At 36.0% G+C, this 19478-nt stretch overlaps 1 protein-coding gene across 5 annotated transcripts in view; it reads left to right on the top strand.

Annotated features, from left to right (window-relative positions):
• Nucleotides 1–19478, top strand: part of TET1 (tet methylcytosine dioxygenase 1) — a 101861-nt gene that overhangs the window by 63764 nt on the left and 18619 nt on the right. For 2 of the 5 annotated variants that reach the window (XM_069460574.1, XM_069460573.1), the window contains 5 exons: nt 2506–2596; nt 3140–3233; nt 14693–14904; nt 18819–18969; nt 19310–19396. In XM_069460574.1, the coding sequence (XP_069316675.1) occupies nt 2506–2596; nt 3140–3233; nt 14693–14904; nt 18819–18969; nt 19310–19396 (635 nt within the window). The remainder of the gene's footprint in view (nt 1–2505; nt 2597–3139; nt 3234–14692; nt 14905–18818; nt 18970–19309; nt 19397–19478) is intronic. The other 3 variants (XM_069460575.1, XM_069460576.1, XM_069460577.1) reach the window with 3 other exon arrangements.

Below are 19478 nucleotides of genomic sequence, written 5' to 3'. Positions count from 1 at the left end.
TATCCCCATTTTGCAGATGAGGAAACTGAGACACAGAAAACTTCACAGCTAGTAAGTAACTGAACTGGGATTCAGAGACATGCAGCAATCTCAACTCCAGAGCCTACACTTATAACTTTCACCCTCTGTTGCTTCAAAAATCTGAAGTATAAAAGGGAAAACACTTAATCTGAATATCACTACAATTGGGAAAAAGGCCTATAATTCCAAATGTAAATACCAGTAAAGTTTATATACCTGAGCTAGTCTAGTTTTACTGTGTGCATGGTTCTAAAAGGATGCTTGTCTGGTTTCGAGACCCTTTCTTCATACAAAATAACCAGTCACAGTTTATAAGAGTAAAGACAGCCAGGCATTCAAACTTGATTGAGTACCTGCAGTGGACTGAGAACTGTTTTATACACTGTCACTAATGTGTCTTTCATTAATCATTACATGTTAGTTTATTGTGCTTATTGTGTAAAAAAGGTAACTTTAAGACTTTACATTCCAAGTAAGACCGTCATATCCGAGGGTAAAGAATTTCCATGGTGGTATTCTGTTCTAGCAAAATAGAGTAAATTGATCTCTAGATTAGGGTTCCAAACTTAGCATCATTGGCATTTTGTACCTAATAGTTCTTTGTTGTAGGGAAGCTATTCTATGCCTTGCTGGGTGTTTAGCAGCATCCCTGACCGCTACCTACTAGATAGTAGTACACGTACATATCTGCTGAGTTTCACAACAGAAATTCCCTCCAGATATTGCCAAATGTCCCCTTAGCAGAGAAATTACCCCTTGTTCAGAACCACTGCTCTACTTACCAATAGTAAGTTAAAAATCTATTCAGTATATCGTGCTTAATAAGCCACAGAAGTAAGTCTTCTTTGTATTTGATGTCCTATCAAAATTATTAAATAATGACTTTTTGGTGTAGGTAGAAATTCATGAAATGCAGAAATTCCCCAGTGATTTTTTTGTTGAGACAGAGTCTCACTCTGTCACCAGGCTAGAATGCAGTGGCATCATCGTAGCTCACTGCAACCTCAACCTCCTGGACTCTAGCCATCCTTCCACCTCACCCTCTGAAGTAGCTGGGACTACAGGCCTGTGCCACCGTGCTTGGCTAGTTTTTTCTGTTTTTAGTAGAGAAAGGGTCTTGCTCTTTCTCAGGCTGGTCTCCAACTCCTGACCTCAAGTCTTCCTCCTGCCTTGGCCTCCCAGAGTGCTAGGACTGCAGAGGTGAGCCACTGTGCCCTGCCCCCAGTGATTCTTTTTCTTTTCTTTTCTTCTGCTTGCTTGCTTTCTTTCTTTCTTTCTTTTTTTTTTTTTTAACAGTACATCTAGGTTTGGAACCCAGTGATTCTGGTTATACACAATGCTAAGAGACCACGGTAAAAATATTGTTTTCCCAAGAAATGTATAACTTATACTCTCAAATTCAAACAGGGCTGGGTGCAGTGGCTCACACCTGTAATCCTAGCACTTTGGTAAGCTAAGGCTGGAGGATTGCTTGAGGCAAGAAATTCGAGACCATCTCTGAGCAAGAGCAAGACCCCAGCCTCTACAAAAAAGAAAAATTAGCTGGGCATGGTAGCACGTGCCTGTAGTCCCAGTTACTTGGGAGGCTGAGGCAGAAGAATCGCTCGAGCCCTAGAGTTTGAGGTTGCAGTGAGCTATGATGATGCCATTGCACTCTAGCCAGGTGACAGAGCAAGACTCTGTTTCCAAAAAAAAAAAAAAAAATTCAAAGGGTACAGAAACATGCAAACATCTCCTCATAGTCCCCATTCTCTGAAGATAAAAATTCCTGTCACGCAGTTTTCTATAGGAATTAACATTATTAGTGATTTTAATTTTGTTTTCATGTTTACAAAATTTAGGACTTTTAGAACACACTATTTTTCCAACTTGCTTTTTTTTAAATTCATGAAATCATAGATTTTGTAATGTTTGTAAAAACTGTTTCCATAGGTTTAGTTCATTCCACTATATAAGCATCCCATAATTTATTTAACCTACATCTTATTGACAGATGTTAAGTATATTCCTCTCTTTGATATTACAAATAATTAGCAAGGAACATTCTTTTGTATGTTTACTTTATAAATACATAATTGCACTAGTGTATAGTATAATAAATTCTTAGCAGTAAAATTGCTTGGCTCAATTTTAATAGGATTCTGAGGCCAGGCTTTTTATATTTATTACTCTTGGATAACTTTTAATTTTGCTCTTCAATTATTACGGATTTGTTTAAAGCAGGAGATAGGAGTATAAATCTGACCCACATCTTAAAATACTTTTTTCCCTCTGATTCTTAGAGGGAGAAAGAATTAGGAGCAGGAAGAGTAGAACATCAACAAGTTAAATTCTGTGGCCTATTGTCCTTGACTTTAATTATTAAAACCTTGTCAAGATTCATGGTTCTGAATTGAGGGGGAAAAGAAAAAATAAAAATAGCTCCTCCTTGCCCCTATGTAAATCTGTAAAACTTTGGGTCTAATAATCTTATTCCTTCCACAGATCGAGTTATACAAAAAGACAAAGGCCCATATTATACACACCTTGGGGCAGGACCAAGTGTTGCTGCTGTCAGGGAAATCATGGAGAATAGGTGAGGAAATATGCTTCCCTGTTAAAATCATTTTTATTGTGGACCTGACTCAATGCAGATAAATTATCTCTGGGACCAAACATGAGATGAATAGAAAATTTTGAGCAGTATGAGTTGGATGTTCTTTAGGGCCCAGGAAAAAAGGGGTGTCCTGGTGTCCCTGCTGAGTCCCTCATCACATGGGCTGTTGGGCATATAACTGGGCACTCACAAGGCAAGCTTAATTGTCTTTGATAAATTCAGAAATACTTATTTAGGTCAAATTACCCCCTTGACAATGCACACTTTACATTCCCATTGTTTGTCTTGAAGTCAGGCTTTTTTAAAAGAGTCATCTTTAAGGATAAATAAACAGAACTGATAAAAAATAAAAACATCTGCTGCACAAATGCAAATTTTTTACAAAAGTAAATTATGAGAAGTGTTCGATTTTTGAACTTCTGTCCATCCATCTGCTATACATATTAAGATGTTAAAAGTTGAAGGTTTCAAGTGTAGATTGCAATTAATTAGTACATTCTCTCCTGTGTTTTATATACTCAGGTATGGTCAAAAAGGAAATGCAATAAGGATAGAAATAGTAGTGTATACTGGGAAAGAAGGCAAAAGCTCTCATGGGTGTCCAATAGCTAAGTGGGTAAGTATTTCTCATTTATACATTTTTGAAGATCGATTTATTCTACATATAAAATGAATACATTTTTTTTGACCCATGAAAATATGGACTAGAAAAATAGGCACTCCCACAGGGATAAAACAAGGAAGATAATTTTGAGGATTTGTCCTGTAAAATATGGATTCAGTCAGAAGGCCATATGTGGCCCCCAGGCTGCAGGGCCTCCACTCCTGGATGTGGTTTTTATGTTAAATAATAGAGGGGCATAGCCCTGCCCAGTTGTTATGCGCAATGGTCTTCTTCTTTTTCCCCCCAGGGTTACGACTTTTACCAGTTTCTTGTATATTTTTAGAGATAGTTCAATACATTCATAATCAGCATAAAGAGATGGTACCGAATTATACACACCGCTTTATATCTTACTTTAATCAGTAACTGTATTTTGAAAGTCTTTCCAATTCAATATCCGTAGAGCCACCTTAAAGAAGATCACATAGTATCGAAAACAAAACCACATCTACAACATATTCCCAAAATTGTTCCTATGACTACTTTGATTTTTGCACAAATGCATAATTTAAGAGAACTGGATTCACCTTCTCTAGGAAGTTCTCAAACTGAAAACCACGTTCATAGCCAAATGTGTCTTTTCAGTAGGGTATTCACATCTGCAAAGATGTTAACCAGTTTATTTGGAATTCTTGACCATAGAATTTTTTGGTCTATAATCTATTAATGATGATGATTGTGGCAATAATAATGATGACAATAATAGCTACCTTTGATTACATATCAATCATTCTAGCACCTCAAAAGCCTCCTTTGGAGTCCCTTTCCAATCAATAACTCCCTTTAAAGGTAACCACTATTTTGAGCATAGATTAGTTTTGCTTCTTTTTTGAACTTCATACAATTAGAATCCTATATTATGTACTCTTTTGTCTGCCTCCTTTCACTCAACATTTATGTGCCATGGATTTAAAGGCTTGGATCCCAACAGCCTTCTGGAATCATGAATTGATGTGATGTGGAAGTCATGTAGGATAGTGGGAAGAAGTATAGGAACCTGAGTCCCTGTTGATACCGATGGAGCTGTTATACTACCCCCAGGCCTTCTTAAATCTTGATTTCTGTAACATGAGAGAGAAATGTTTTGTGAGTTTTCTTTTATTAGCTTGTTTAAACCATGTTATTTTGCAATGGAAGTGAGTTCTGACTAAGATATCTGCCTTCACTTTGTTATAATCTGAGTGAATTTTGGAGAAGAAAAATTTTCAAAATGCGAAAGATAAGTGAAGGAACTCATGCTTATTGAGTACTTTGTATTGCCATGCCCTGGGCTAGATACTGGGAATACAAACGTAAATTAGGATCTATTAATCATTTCAATTTGCGGATGTGAAGGCAGCGTGGCCCAGAGGTGTCAGCCATTATACACACATTTTGACACTTGACTTGCTGACATCAGGTTCATTAGTTTATCTTCTGATAATGCAAATGTTAGCTGGTGTCACCTTGCCTCTTAAGAACTAAATAAAATTTCTTAAAATACTCAGTTTTGTTCCTCTTGTAGTCTAAAACTTTACCTAAGACTTTTAAAAGTGTGAATGGCTGGAGTAGGGCAGGGTTTGGTGATTGTGGACTATTACTTCCTCAGTTCATGGATCAACTTCTTGTCCTGCTATGCACTGATTTTTTTCACACTGTGTCAACTGAGCAATGACGTTTACTACTTAATTTTCACAAAACACCATTCATCTAAGTCAATCTATATGTGTAAGAGATTTTGAAGACATATCCAAAGAGTAGCCTGGGTGATCTTTATTTTTATTTTCATATTTTATTCCCCCATTTGAAAAAGTAACTTATGACCTTGTAAGTGTGACTTATAACATTTTTAAAGTAGGAAATAATATACAGACTGTTCATTTTTCTATTGTATAATTTTTGATTGATTTTATAGTAGCTTTCTAAGAAAATTGGCCACTTGTGATAAAAGTTGTAAATGTGTATTCTCAGTTTGTTATGCTTTTACCATTTAGATTTTTTTATAAATGTAGTCAACTTTTTCATCCTTTCTTTTATAGCTTTAGGGTAATATATCTTAATTATAAAAATTTTCCCACTATAAATAATTCTCTAATTTTTTTTGTAGTATTTTAATGATTTCATTTTTTTCGTCCACTTTAATATTTTATCCATTTTATACTTATCCTGGTTTAGAGTATTAGTAACAACTTACACTTGCTCAGATGGCTACTTAGTTATCCAACACCACCTTTTTAATTGTCCATCTTTTCCTTACTAATATGTATTTGTTTACATTTGTTGATTTTCTGTTGTTACATCAATGTCTTTTCCTTTATCAGCCATCAGATGGCTGTAATTATTTAGGTTTTATAGTATGTTTCCATATCTGTTAGGCTAATTCCTCCTTTTTTCAGAAATTTTCTGACTATTCTGCCTTGTTTATTATATCACGAGTTTACAATCCGCTTATCTAGTTGCAAGAATAAAATCCTATTGGTATTTTTATTGGACTCATATTACATAGAGAATTTGAAGAATTTACTTCTTTTTGGTATTTAGTCTCCCTATCCTAAATATTATATCTTTCCATTTGCTTATGCCTTCTTTTGTCCTTGAGGGCTGTTTTAAGGTTTTGTGCCTATTGAAGTTACATGTTCCTTGTTTCCCATTTTATGTCTCTTGTGTGTCTTCTAATACAGTTGGTTAGTCCAACAGACTATTCTAATATCATATTGCTTTGGTAATGATGGTCTCCTTACCTTGTATCTCTGTCAGTGGGAATCCTTCCAGGGTTTTCCCATTAAGCATGGATCCTCAGGGAAGGCCTTTTGGGAGAGGGGACATTTAAGCTGAGAACTGAGTGACAAAAAGGAGCCAAGTATTCAAAGGAAAACCCCCCAGGCATGCAGCAAATAGCATTCCTAAGCAGAGAAAACAGCAAGTACAAAGGTCTTGGGTGAAGGAAGAGAGTACTCTTATTTTTTTAACACTCTAACAAGAATCTATTCAAATTGAGGAGGTAGGGAATGGAACTGGGGAAGGATGAAGAGATAAGCAAAAACCAGATTAGGAATGGTTCTGCAGGCCGTAGTGAGGAGTTGCAGTTTTATTTCCCGAGTAACATAATACACCTTTGACCTATTTTAAATAGGGGTACGTTATCTGGTTTATGATTTATAAATAGTATTTGAGGAATTAATTCATAAAATTTGTGTTGGTTATCTGTTGCTGCTTAACAAATCGCCCCAAAATTTAGCAGCTTTTTCTTTTTTTTCTTTTTTGAGACAGTCTCCTTCTGTCACCCATGCTAGAATGCCCTGGCAACAGCCAAGCTTATAGCAACCTCAAACTCCTGGGCTCAAGCGGTCCTCCTGCTTCACCCTCCCAAGTTGCTGGGACTACAGGTGCACGCTACCATGCCCAGCTAAATTTTTCTATTTTTTGTAGAGATAGGGTCTCACTATGTTGCCCAGACTAGTCTTGATCTCCTGGCCTCGAGTGATCCTCCCTTCTTGGCCTCCCAGAGCGCTGGGATTACAAGCATGAGCCACTGTGCCTGGCCAAAATTTAACAGGTTTGAACAACAAACAGGCATTATCTCTACTTTTTGTGGGTTAGAAATCCAAGAGCAGTTTAGCAGGATGCTTCTGGCATAGGGTCTCAGGAGGTTGCAGTCATTTGAAAACTTGGAGGAGAGTGTGTGGCCATTTCCAACCTTTTCTACCGGAGGCCCTAGTCCTTTGACGACTGTTGACTGGAGGCCTCAGTTCTTCATCTTAAATGTTCTCGTACCATGTCAGTTTGGTTTTCCTTAGTGCGAATGAATCAAAGGAGAGCAAGGAGGAAGTTACATCTTTTATGACCTAACGCTGTAAATTGCTACGTGGGTCAGCCCTTTGCTGTGGAGGAGGTGACTAAGCAAGGGCATGAATTTCAGGAGATGGTGATCATTGGGGACATCTTAGAGTCTGGCTACAACAAAATTCAACATCCATTCTTCACCAAAAATAACATCAATACGTTAAATAATTAGTAGCAATAACATCAATGTTAAGGACACTACATTGGCATAGTAAAGTATATGTATCTACCTTAGGCATTTTTTCTCTGAGGGAGTAATGCTTTATTTTATGAATCTTTATTCACAAAATTATGCTGTTAAACATTAATACTTCATTATGGAATATATAAACAGAAAAGTTTATAACAATGTACAGTTTGCCTATAAAGTGAATTCTTATGAAAAAACTACCCAGGCCAAAAATAGAATATCACCTGAGGAGTTTGACACCAGGAGTTCGAAGCCAAAATGCATTATGATCATGCCTGTGAATGTCTAGCCACTGTACTCCAGTCTGTAAACATAGTAAGACCCCGTCTCTAAAAATAAAAAGAAGGACATCACTAGATTCTCAAAAATCCCAATCATAAACTTGCCATTTGCCCAGAGTAGAGGGCCTTGGCTTCAATCTAGCTCACAGCAACCTTAAACTCTTGGGAGATCCCTCCTACCTCAGCCTCCCGAGTAGCTGGGATTACAGGTATACACCATGACGCCCAGCTAATTTTTTTATTTTTAGTAGAGATGGTGTCTCACTCTTGCTCAGGCTGGTCTCTCAAACTCCTGAGCTCAAGCATCCCTCCCACCTCAGCCTCCCAGAGTGCTAGGATTACAGGCGTGAGCCACAGCGCCCGGCCCAGCTTACGTTTTTCTTAACAGTATAGTTCTGTGTTTTGCTCTTTTGTATCTTACCTATACACAATGCCTTGTACATTTGCTGAAATAAAGGGCAGGGATTGATTCTCATTATCTGTCACTGATGGTTGATACAGGTGTATTAAGTTGTATTTGTTATGTATTTCTGAATTATTTACTTAAGTAGCAAGGAGTGAAAATATCCTGTGACAGGCCAACTGGCTTCCCCTGTAGAGAGTGATCCAGAAGAGAGCAAGGTAGCTGGGTTAACTGGTGGGATTCTGGATGATTTCTCCTTCCTGCCTTTCAAATCTTTCCTAATGTAATAATAATGACACTGATAGAGCTGGGGTGTTGGGGTGCATACTTTTTTTTTTCCTAACAAGGGCAAATAGAAACTCCATAGCTTATATATTTCGGTAGCAACATTCTATTTAAGTCCTATCGGTTTTGGTCCTCTTCAAGGGTTATTTATTAGATACAAAGAAGAGCATTTGTTTAACATTTCCCATGAATTAGGTATGCCAAAATTGCTTTTTCTTGTTTTTGTTTTTTGTAGAGACAGAGTCTTGCTTTCTTATTTTCTCTTGTGCAATAAGTTTTTTCAGAATAAGTAGAACATCTCAGAATATACTTGATATATACACAATAGTTATCTAGCACTTTTTATAAATGCACAAATAACCCAGAGATAAGGAATGAAAGCACTGTTGCTGAGAATCTTAATGAAAATTTCTATATCTACTAATGACAATTCAAAAATATAATCTTGATAATAAAACCAAGTGATAATACTGCACGTCTGTGAAAAAGAAATAGGTTTCATAAATTATTATATATGCTAGAAAAATCAGAACTTTTTTGTTTTTTAATTTTTTGTGGAGACAGGGTCTTGCGATTTTGCCCAGACCGGGAGGCTTGAACTGGCCTCAAGCAATCCTCCTGCATTGGCCTCCCAAAGTGTTGAGATTACAGGCGTGAGCTACCATACCCACATAATGTTAATCAGACTTTATTATCTGCAAACGTTCTGGCTATCTTATTTAAAATATTCATATTATTCACTGCTTTTGCCTGGAGCAATGCCCAGCACATAGTTAGCACTCAATACAGTTGTGTGGAGTGAGTTCATATGGAGTTTAATAAGAATATTTCAGAAACTTGCAGAAGATTTTTAATTTGATCAGGTCCCATTTATTTATTTTTGTCGCTGCTGTGATTGCTGTGGGGGTCTCCTTCATAATTTTTTTGCCTAGGCCAATGGGCCAGGCATGGTGGCTCACACCTATAATCCTACCATTTTGGGAGTCCTGGGTGGGAAGATCACTTGAGGCCAGGAATTCAAGATCAGCCTGAGCAACTTAGTGAGACCCCATATCTACAAAAAAAAGGAAAAATTATTTGGGTGTGGTGGTATGCACCTATAGTTCAGCTACTCAGAAGGCCAAGGCAAGAGAATCACTTGAGCCCAGGAATTTTGAGGTTGCAGTGAGTTATGGACACACCACTGCACTCTAGCCCAGGCAACAGAGTGAGACTCTGTTTCAAAAAAAAAAAAGAAAAGAAAAGAAAAAGAAAGAAAATTAACTGAGTATTTTGAATTTGAATTACTGTCTTGAAATACTATTGCTGTGGTATTCCTTATTTGCCATTTTCCAAGGCCTGGGAAACTTTGATTGTTAGAGCCAGGAGTCTGCTGGAGTTGTCCAACCCAAACTTGAACTTTAGGTAGAGGTTAGATGAACAACAGAGATTATACTCTGCATAGTTTTTAGGAATTTACCAGTAGATTAGTTTGAATGACACTAAGTGCAATTTAGTACTTGTATATGGGGAAGCAGGAAGGAAATAATAATTTTGAACTAAGGAGCCTAATGAACATTCAGCTAGTAAATTGCATTTCTCTAAATTTACTTTTCTTCTTGGACAATGTATACTTTTTGCATATTTTTTATTAAACATTAACCTAAATCAAGTACTGTTTGATTTCATGTATTGATTTCATGATTTCATTCTTAAAATCTTCATATGTAGGCTTACTTAGATTTTTCAACAGCAGTAGAATTCTGCCTTCCACTTTTTTATTGTGTTGCACTTGCCTTCTTTTCTTGGAGGAGTGGTTTATAGCTTCTCTGTTGAATGGTCATACACAAAAAGTCTAACAGCAAAATCTAACTGGGCAGCACTGTTTTCTGAGACATTCTCACATTGTTTTGTCTTTGCACTCTACACTGTCTTATTCTTTTCTTAAAAGGTTTTCTTGCCAGGTGGTCATTAACAAGTTCCACATAATTATTAGCCTTTGGCCCAGATTTTTGACTTTTTCTTTCTCTGCTGTCATGGTGGCTCTTATCTGAGACCAGTTGTCTTGTTATTCCGTAGATTTTGGTATAAAGGGTGATACAGTTTCTTGGATGCACCAGGCTCTGTTAACTATTTATACTACTTGACCTCTTAAGACTCTAGGGTGATGGCAGAAGTAGAAAGTAGAATTTAAACAATAGGCTGCCTGTTTGGCTCCAATGCCTGAGTGATTCATACCAGGCACCAGTTCATGGGTTCACCTCTATAGGATTGGGTATTAGTACATAGAACAGATGTGGCAATGAATATATACAATTATACAAACATAATAGAAATACATACAAGTTTCATTTACTACTCTCATCTGATGTGACCTGAGTTTTGGGGCGAGGTGTAAACCAAGCTGAAGTATCCAAAAGTGTTCAAACTATCTTACTTGGATTTATACATTTATCCAATCTTCAAAGATGTTCCTTTTTTGTTCCTTTGTTCCTGGGTTCTGCCTTGGTTGTCTTTGAGCTATACCATGATGCTACTTATTTCTGTACCAAAATCAGACACCTCCTTGAATATTACCATGACACCAAATAAAGGGAATAGTTGGTGTCCTAGGCTACTTGTTGGGTACCTTCTTATATCTTCCTAATGTGAGATAACCATTTTATTCTCAAAATTTAGACAGAGGGCAAGAAGTTGATGTTAATTGTTAGTAATGTTAAACTGTAGTAATTGATGTTAACTGTCAGTAATCTTAAACTGACTTAACATTTTTCACTCTCCCAGTTTTTTGTTTTCTTTAGGTTTTTTTGGTTTTGGTTATAAAACATGTTTTTCTTGTTAAGCTTATTTTTGGCTAAGGTACTATTGGAACTACTTTTAGCCTAGGCAACATGGTGAGACACCCTGTCTCTATAAAAAATTTAAAAATTAGCTGGGTTTGGTGGTGTGCACCTGTAGTCTTACTACTTCGCTACTGGGAAGGCTGAGGTGGGAGGGGCGCTTGAGCCCAGGAGTTTGAGGTTGTAGTGAGCCATGATAGTGCCACTGCATTCCAGTCCTGGCAATAGAGCTAGAACATGTCACAAAAAAACTCCACAAAATTTAGAAGGGTAATTCACTTTTGTTAACTGAAAAAAAACAAATGTTTTTACTTGATGCTCATTTACTTTTCCATATGAACATAGAAACAAGCTAAATTTTTATTGATTGGGGAAGGAATTGGTGGCTAGATGCAATGTCTTTTAGTCTTTGACTTTCCCTTCTAGGAATACTGTTACTATGTTCCTTCAACTATGCTTTCTTTTATAATCTTCTGTTTGTATGTTTAAAGTTTTATTCTTATCACTTTTGCATCTTTCTATTTTTAACAACTTTACTTAGATAACATTTACATGCATATTCTTTAAGAACATCTTTACTGGTATGTTTAATTCAAGGTTTAATCCAAACCTCTATTTGGTTCTTGTTGGTATATATTATTCAGTCTTTAATATTTGTAAGTATCCACCTGTTTTACTATCTTTAAAAGTAGAGATTTTTCTGTGAATGTCTTGAATATTCTAGAAAGACTATTATGTCTATAATAATTGTGTCTTACCATTTTAATACCATTTTTATATTATTGTTTATGTTTTGAATAGAACTATAGAACAATTATGAAGTCTATATATCAGTAAGGGAAGTCAATACATATAGTGAAAAAATAAATGTCCACATACTATTCATTGACATTTCAAGGGCCAGATGCGGTGGCTCACGCCTGTAATCCCAGCATTCTGAGAGGCTGAGGCAGGAGGCTCACCTGAGCTCAGGAGTTTGAGATGAGCCTGAGCAAGAGTGAGACCTCATCTCTACTAAAAATAGAAGAAATTAGCTGGGCGTGATGGTGTGTACCTATAGTTCCAGCTACTCGGGAGGCTGAGGAAGGAGGATTACTTGAGCCTCCTGCCCAGGAGTTTGAGGTTGCAGTGAGCTGTGATGACGCCACTGCACTCTACCCAGGGTGACAGAGTGAGACCCTGTCTCCCTGCCAAAATAAAGCTGTTTAAATACTTGTATTTTCTGTTTTCTGTATATGTATACTTTTAACCAGAAGTCGGATTTGCTTGCAGTAGCAAAAAAGTTTCTTGGGCTTTGAGTTTCTTCTATCCATGTCCTGGGAATATAAAAATACTGTCACCTACATTTGCCTCCTGGGACATTACAGCAGTAACTTTTGCAGAACAGTCTATTTTCTCTCCACCAACATGGGTAGTGCATTTAAATCATGTTTTACTTTGCTATGTGACTGATATTGTGGATTATATTTTCATATATTTATCATCTGCATATTCTCTTGTGAAGTGTGAAGTGCCGGTTCAATTTTTTTTTTGGCCAATTTTCTGTTGTGGAAATTCTTTATGTATTTTAGGTATGAATATTTTGTTGTACGTATTGTAAATTTTTTATCATCCTGTCTTGCTTGCCTTTATACATTGATAATCTTCTGCTGGTTAATGTTTTGATGAACAGAAGTTCTTAATTTTAATACAGTATTTTAATTCATAATTAGCAAATTTCGTAATCCGTTTTTAACTGATTTACCTGCTGCTCCAAGGCCATAAAGATATTTTCTTCTATAAACTATTGATTTATTTTTTTCATATGTTGATCTACAACATAACTCAAGTTTGTCCTGTGAGGGTAGGGCTCAAGATTCATTTTTATCCTTGTGGGTATCTACAGTGCCATTTATTGAAAGGGCTATACTTTTTGCACTGCAAGTCACTGTCTGTCTTTGTTCCTTTTCTTGGTTCTTTGCATTTCCACATAAACTTTGGAATGATTTGGTCAGTTTAAACACACACACACACCAAATAACCTCTGATAGGGTTTTTGTTTGTTTGCTTTGGGGTTTGTTTGTTTGCTTTGTTTTGTTTTAAGAGACTTGGTCTGGCTCTGTTGTCCTGGCTGGAGTGCAGTTGCGAGATCATAGCTCACTGCAGCCTCCAACTCCTGGCCTCTAGCGATTCTCACACCTCAGCCTCCTGAGCAGCTGAGATTACAGGTGTGCGCAGATATACCCAGCAGATTAATACTTAAGCAGTTTATTGAACGTAGGTCTGAATTGAAAGGCAAAGCTCCTAACCACTATGTGTAACTTTTCACTGTACACTGAAAGAAATTTAGAAAATGCAGAAAAAACACAAACATCATCACTAAAAAGTATCTTAGCATTTCCAATACAAAGGCTTGATTAATATAAATTTGTTGTTAATTTGACAACTTGAAAATTAATTGGTATAATTTTGTTTGATACAATATATATCATTTTGTATTTGAGGTTTTTGCAAGCAATGTGTTCTTATTTGGCTGTAAAAGGACATATAAATATAGAAAAAATTTTAATATAAATAATTGTGTTTAGGGGGAAGGTCCTAAAGCCAACTCTACTCAAGGAATGCCTTGGTAGCAATGATTGTTAACCATCTGGAGTGACAGAAGAAAGTGATATTGGGTAACTAACGTCTTAAGAAGTTTCATCTCAAATTTTGTAATATTATAGCAACAAAATATTGATTATGCTATTGGTTGCTCCATTTTGGTCACATGGGTGGGCAGTTGCATCATGAATTATGTACTGATTCATGTGGTCAATTTCTCTGCTCTGTAAATTTGTGATATATGGAGGGGGTTTTCAACAGTTGGATGGTTTTATGTGGTAACAACTTTTCTGTAGAATTTTTTAAAGTAAACACTAGGACCACTGGGCAATATTTTGTATACTTCTGAAGTCTTTTTCTCATCCTAAGAGTATGATGCAGTGTAAGATAAATGTATGAAAATTCAAAATTAATTGTTGGGTTTTGCATTCACCACATTAGCTTGACCACATTAGTCTTAAATGAGTATATTGTATCCTTCTGTTAGCATGGAAAAATCATAGAAATTGCAGGGACATTACTTTGTGTACATTTTTCTATATAGTAAATGAGTCACCCAAAAGAAAAATTTGGAACTGTCCTCAGATGGCCAAATTTCACTATTCAAGTTTATTTTTAATGTGGGGAGCTCTTGGTTATTTCCATCTAACTACGTTTGTCCTGTTGTGACATTTGTGGAGGTGCACACCAGTTAGTTGTTTTCCACCGGGCCCTCTGTTGTCTCTTGGTGCAAACTGTAACAACAGTGAAATAAAATACAGAGTGCTTTGTACTACATTTACAAAAAATAATCACATACCACAGATTTCTGTTCTGCCTGTTGTTAGTCATGTAAGCCGGGATACTCTGGTGATGAGTCACATGAAGGCAACTATTGAGACAACGGAAGGTCCTATAAGCTTGAACCCCTTGAAATAGTAATTTAAAAACACCTAAAACATTATCATACAGAGCTTTAAAAGGAATATCCATTGCATTTGAATTTAGGATACTCATTTTCCATAGATAAATGCATTCTATTTTTCCAGGTTTTAAGACGAAGCAGTGATGAAGAAAAAGTTCTTTGTTTGGTCCGGCAGCGTACTGGCCACCACTGTCCAACAGCTGTGATGGTGGTGCTCATCATGGTGTGGGATGGCATTCCTCTTCCCATGGCTGACAGATTGTACACGGAGCTTACTGAGAATCTAAAGTCATACAACGGTCATCCCACAGACCGAAGATGCACCCTCAATGAAAAGTAATTAAATCTGTTTTGTGCTGCTTTGCCACTCAGATCTTCATTATGTCATGGTATCATGGTCAATTGTGAAGCAACTACCAACTAAGCATATTATCATGTTTTCTTTTAGTACACTTAGTCTTCATATAACATCCTCCATAGGTTCTTGGAAACTGCGACTTTAAGAGAAATGATGTACAGCAGGTCCTTGAATATGTTCAACATTGTTTAATTATAACATTGATGAGAAAAAGATTAGTTTAAATATATCCTGTTTGAAGAACCTATCGACCATGATAAGCAAGGATTTACTTACTGTACTTGTTTAAAATGTAAATTTTTGAAATGTGAATCTTACGTGTTTGCTGATGAATTGTAGGAAGAAATCAGTTTTCATCCTTTTTTCCACTTATTCCAACACTGCTTACTAAAGAGTACATCTTTTCCCCTTGATTTGAAATGTTGCCTTTACTGTATGTAAAAATTACATATATAATTGAGTCATCTCTCGGATTTGAATTCTGTATCTCAGGAATTTGTCCTGTCTTTTCAGATACTAGTACCAAATTTACTTGTAGTGAACTGAAATCCTTATGATATTGAGTCTTCTAATCCAATAACATGACTTTATTTCCATTTGTTCTATTTCCTTTTGTCTTTTGAGAATATTTTATAGTTTGTCTCATAAGTCTTTTTAAGAAAAAAATAGTCATTATGCAAAATAGGACCGAAGTCATCCCCTTCCCAATCCCCACACAAGATTAATTCTTATATATTCCATAGTTTTCTTTTATGTTTATAATATCATTTCCTTATAATTTACTTATCTTTCCAAGATCACAATGTATATGTAATTCTTAAAGCCTGCTAATTATTTTACTATGTGGATGTACAATGATAATACCTCTTGTGTAAAGTCAGTGCTCCAAAAATTATGCATATATTCTTATTTAATATTCCTAGTAATCAAATAAAATAAGTATTATTCTATTTCATTTAATGTAGATCTAGCATACCATTTAAAAAGAACTTCAGAGACTAGCCTGGGCAACAGATAAAGACACTGTCTCTACAAAAAATAGCATATCTGTAGTCCCAGCTACTCGGAAGGCTGAGGCAGGAGGATCCCTTGACCCCAGGAGTTTGAGGTTGCTGTGAGCTAGGCTGATGCCACGGCACTCACTCTAGCCCGGGCAACAGAATGAGACTCTGTCTCAAAGAAAAAAACAAAAAATAACTTTATATTTATAGAAAGACACAACAATACATCAGGGAACTCTTATATACCCTCACTTAAATTCCACAGTTGAGAACATTACATTATATGTTTATTTACACATGTACACATATAAACACATATTGTTGTTGATTGGTTATTTTTTCTTGACTATTTGAGAGTTAGATGCTGACTATATATCTTTTTTCTCACAAATAATACTTCAGACTATAAAAATGAGGATATTCTCTTATATAACCCCAGCATAATGATCAAATTTAATTTTGATCAAATACTTTTATCTAATTTTTAATTCATATTCAAATGTCATCCATTTCCCAATAATGTACTGTGTAGTAATTGTCCCCCATTCACAATTCTATTCATTTAGTTATTTTGTTCTTTTGCTTCCTTAATCCTTTTATTTCAGCCTTTGTCTTCCATGACATTGAAATTTTTGAAGGGAAAAGGCTAATTTTGTAGACTGTTAGTCAACTTTGGCTTGTTGATTGTTTCCTTTTGTATCAAGTCAGGTTATGAATTATTGGCAGGAATATTACAGTAAGTATAATACAAGCTATCCGGCCGGGCACGGTGGCTCATGCTTATAATACTAACACTCTGGGAGGCTGAGGCCGGCGGATCGTTTGAGCTCAGGAGTTCTAGACAAGCCTGAGCAAGAGTGAGATCCTGTCTCTACTAAAAACAGAAAGAAATTAGCCGGACAACTAAAAAATATATAGAAAATTAGCTGGGCATGGTGACGCATTCCTGTAGTTCCAGCTACTTGGGAGGCTGAGGCAGGAGGATTGCTTGAGCCCAGGAGTTTGAGGTTGCTGTGAGCTAGGCTGATGCCATGGCACTCTAGTCCTGGCAACAGAGCGAGACTCTGTCTCAAATAAATAAGTCAGTAAATATAATACAAGCTATCCCAAGTCAATTTCTCCCATTAGTGCTGGTGTTGACTATTTAAAATATTTTAAGGATGCTCTTTTAAGTCTCACAATTTATCACATTTCTTCTGTGTTTAGTTTTTTATATAATAGTCAATAGTAAATTAAGGTATATTTTTCTCTCCTATGTATCGTTTCATTGATATAAATAATTTCTTATTTTTCTATTTGTTTGGCAACTTTAATTTTCTTCAATTTCAAATTTAATTTAACCTCCTTGATTTCATTTGTATCTAATTTCTTCCTTATCAAACTACTGTAACATTTTGCCCCTTAAAATATATCTTCTTGCTAAGAAGTTTTATGGGAAGTTAGCATATTTGACGTACTCTTTCTTTTTTTTTTTCCCCTCATACTATCTTGATTGATCCTTATAGTAGTCTTTCTTACAAGCAATGTTATGTCACATATCAGGCATTTTCCTGACTTTCACAATTAAAAAATAAAAATAGGTGGCCAGGACCTATAATCCAGCACTTTTGAAGGCAAAGGCAGGAGGATCACTTGAGACCAGCCTGGGGAATACAGGAAGACCCTGTCCCTACAAAAAAATAGAAAAAAAAAAAAAAAATTAGCCGAGACTGGCCTTTTGTCCCAGCTACTTTGGAGGCTGAGGTGAGAGGATTACATGAACCAGTAGTTTGAGATTACAGTAAGCTATAATAGTGCCACTGTACCCCAGCATGGGCAACAGAGTGAGACCCTGTCTCAAAAAAAAAAAAAAATAATTTTGATTGCTAAGTGTCTATATTATTTTCACCTTTAAAATATAATATTTGTGTTTTTAGACTGTATATTTTCATCATTATATAAATACTACATACGTACTATTGGAAGTTTTAAGCAATATGCAAATTTAGAACCACAAGAAGAGTATATGCTATTTTCTTGGTTTCAAATCTTTGTATGTATATTCTAAACATTGTCGCTCTTACTGTAGAGTCTACTTTAGGGCTTTGGAAATGTCCTAAATGTGATACACTTACCAAGTTACTGAATGTAACAGGCCTTGTCCTCCATTTTCTCTGAAACACACTTATAAAGTGTTTAAAATTGAGAAAGTAATAGATATATCATATTATCCTTTTTTAATCCTCAGAAAATTACATCATTTTTGACATAAACAATTCCAAAGAGCTAAACAGTTATTCTAATTTTCATTTCTGACAGGAAACACATGTAGGCTTTAAAATCCAGTTTCTTTATTTCCCCATCTCAGACATCTCCAAATTGAATGAAATTGTGGATATTTTATTTCATTTTTATTTTTTTGGAGACAGAGTCTTGCTTTTTTGCCCTGGCTAGTGTACAGTAGTGTCATGATACTCACTACAACCTCCAACTTCTGGGCTCAAGTGATCCTCCTGCCTCAGCTTCCCAAGTAGCTGCGACTAGAGGTGCAGGCCACCACACACATGCTCAACCATTTCTCCTGCCTCGGCCTTAGAGTGCTAGGATTACAGGCATGAGACACCTGGCCTGGCCCTGAGTTTGTGGATATTTTTTAGATCTGTATTGTGTATTTCCATTTCTTTGTGTTTACAATCTTAATATTTTAGGATAAAATTTGGTTATGATCAAGTATAGTTAGCTTTTTATTGTTGTCATAAAACCACTTTAGATTAAATAAGCAATACAATAGATAAGTGTTATAACCAGCTCATTAGGCATCTATACTTCTAAAGTTATATAAACGTGAAATGTTGTGTCTGAGATATTATCCTGCTTCATCAGTTCATTCCTTTGCAATTACCATCTTACAGTCGTACCTGTGCGTGTCAAGGAATTGATCCAGAGACTTGTGGAGCTTCATTCTCTTTCGGCTGTTCATGGAGTATGTACTTCAATGGTTGTAAGTTTGGTAGAAGCCCAAGCCCCAGGAGATTTAGAATTGATCCAAGCTCTCCCTTGCACGTAAGTGACCTTTATATTTTTTATTTACACAATAAATATGTAAGTACATTCCTTTAAAAGTTTTTTTAAACAGTAAAAAACTTAAATATTAAAAAGTAGTAATAAAATAGTAAGAATTTATTTATATATGTATAAGTAAATAATTTAAAATTCTAAATAAATTAGGTAAAGTCTTTAGCTAATCAACCCAAATTCCAGTTGTCCTTGGCTTCCTCCTCCTGCTCTGCTCCCCTACCCCAGAGGGAATCTTCGTTAAAAGAGTCTAGAATTTTATACCCAGCCAAGTAGGAAAAAGCCATTTGCCAACATTTCAAAGACTCAGAAAGTTTACTACCCACAGACCTACTATGAAAGAATTACTAAAGGACGTAATCCAGAAAGAAGATATATGAAACCGGAACGAATCTGTCCGGGACACGAGGCCATGGTGAGCAAAGAAATTAGTCAAATTTGGTGTTAAGTTTAAATAAGTTGAGTAGAACCTATACGTATAATTCCATAACTTTATC

This window comes from Eulemur rufifrons, chromosome 28, assembly GCF_041146395.1.
Source record: "Eulemur rufifrons isolate Redbay chromosome 28, OSU_ERuf_1, whole genome shotgun sequence".
Lineage (NCBI taxonomy): Eukaryota > Metazoa > Chordata > Mammalia > Primates > Lemuridae > Eulemur > Eulemur rufifrons.
This window is presented reverse-complemented; position numbering and strand designations above follow the sequence as displayed.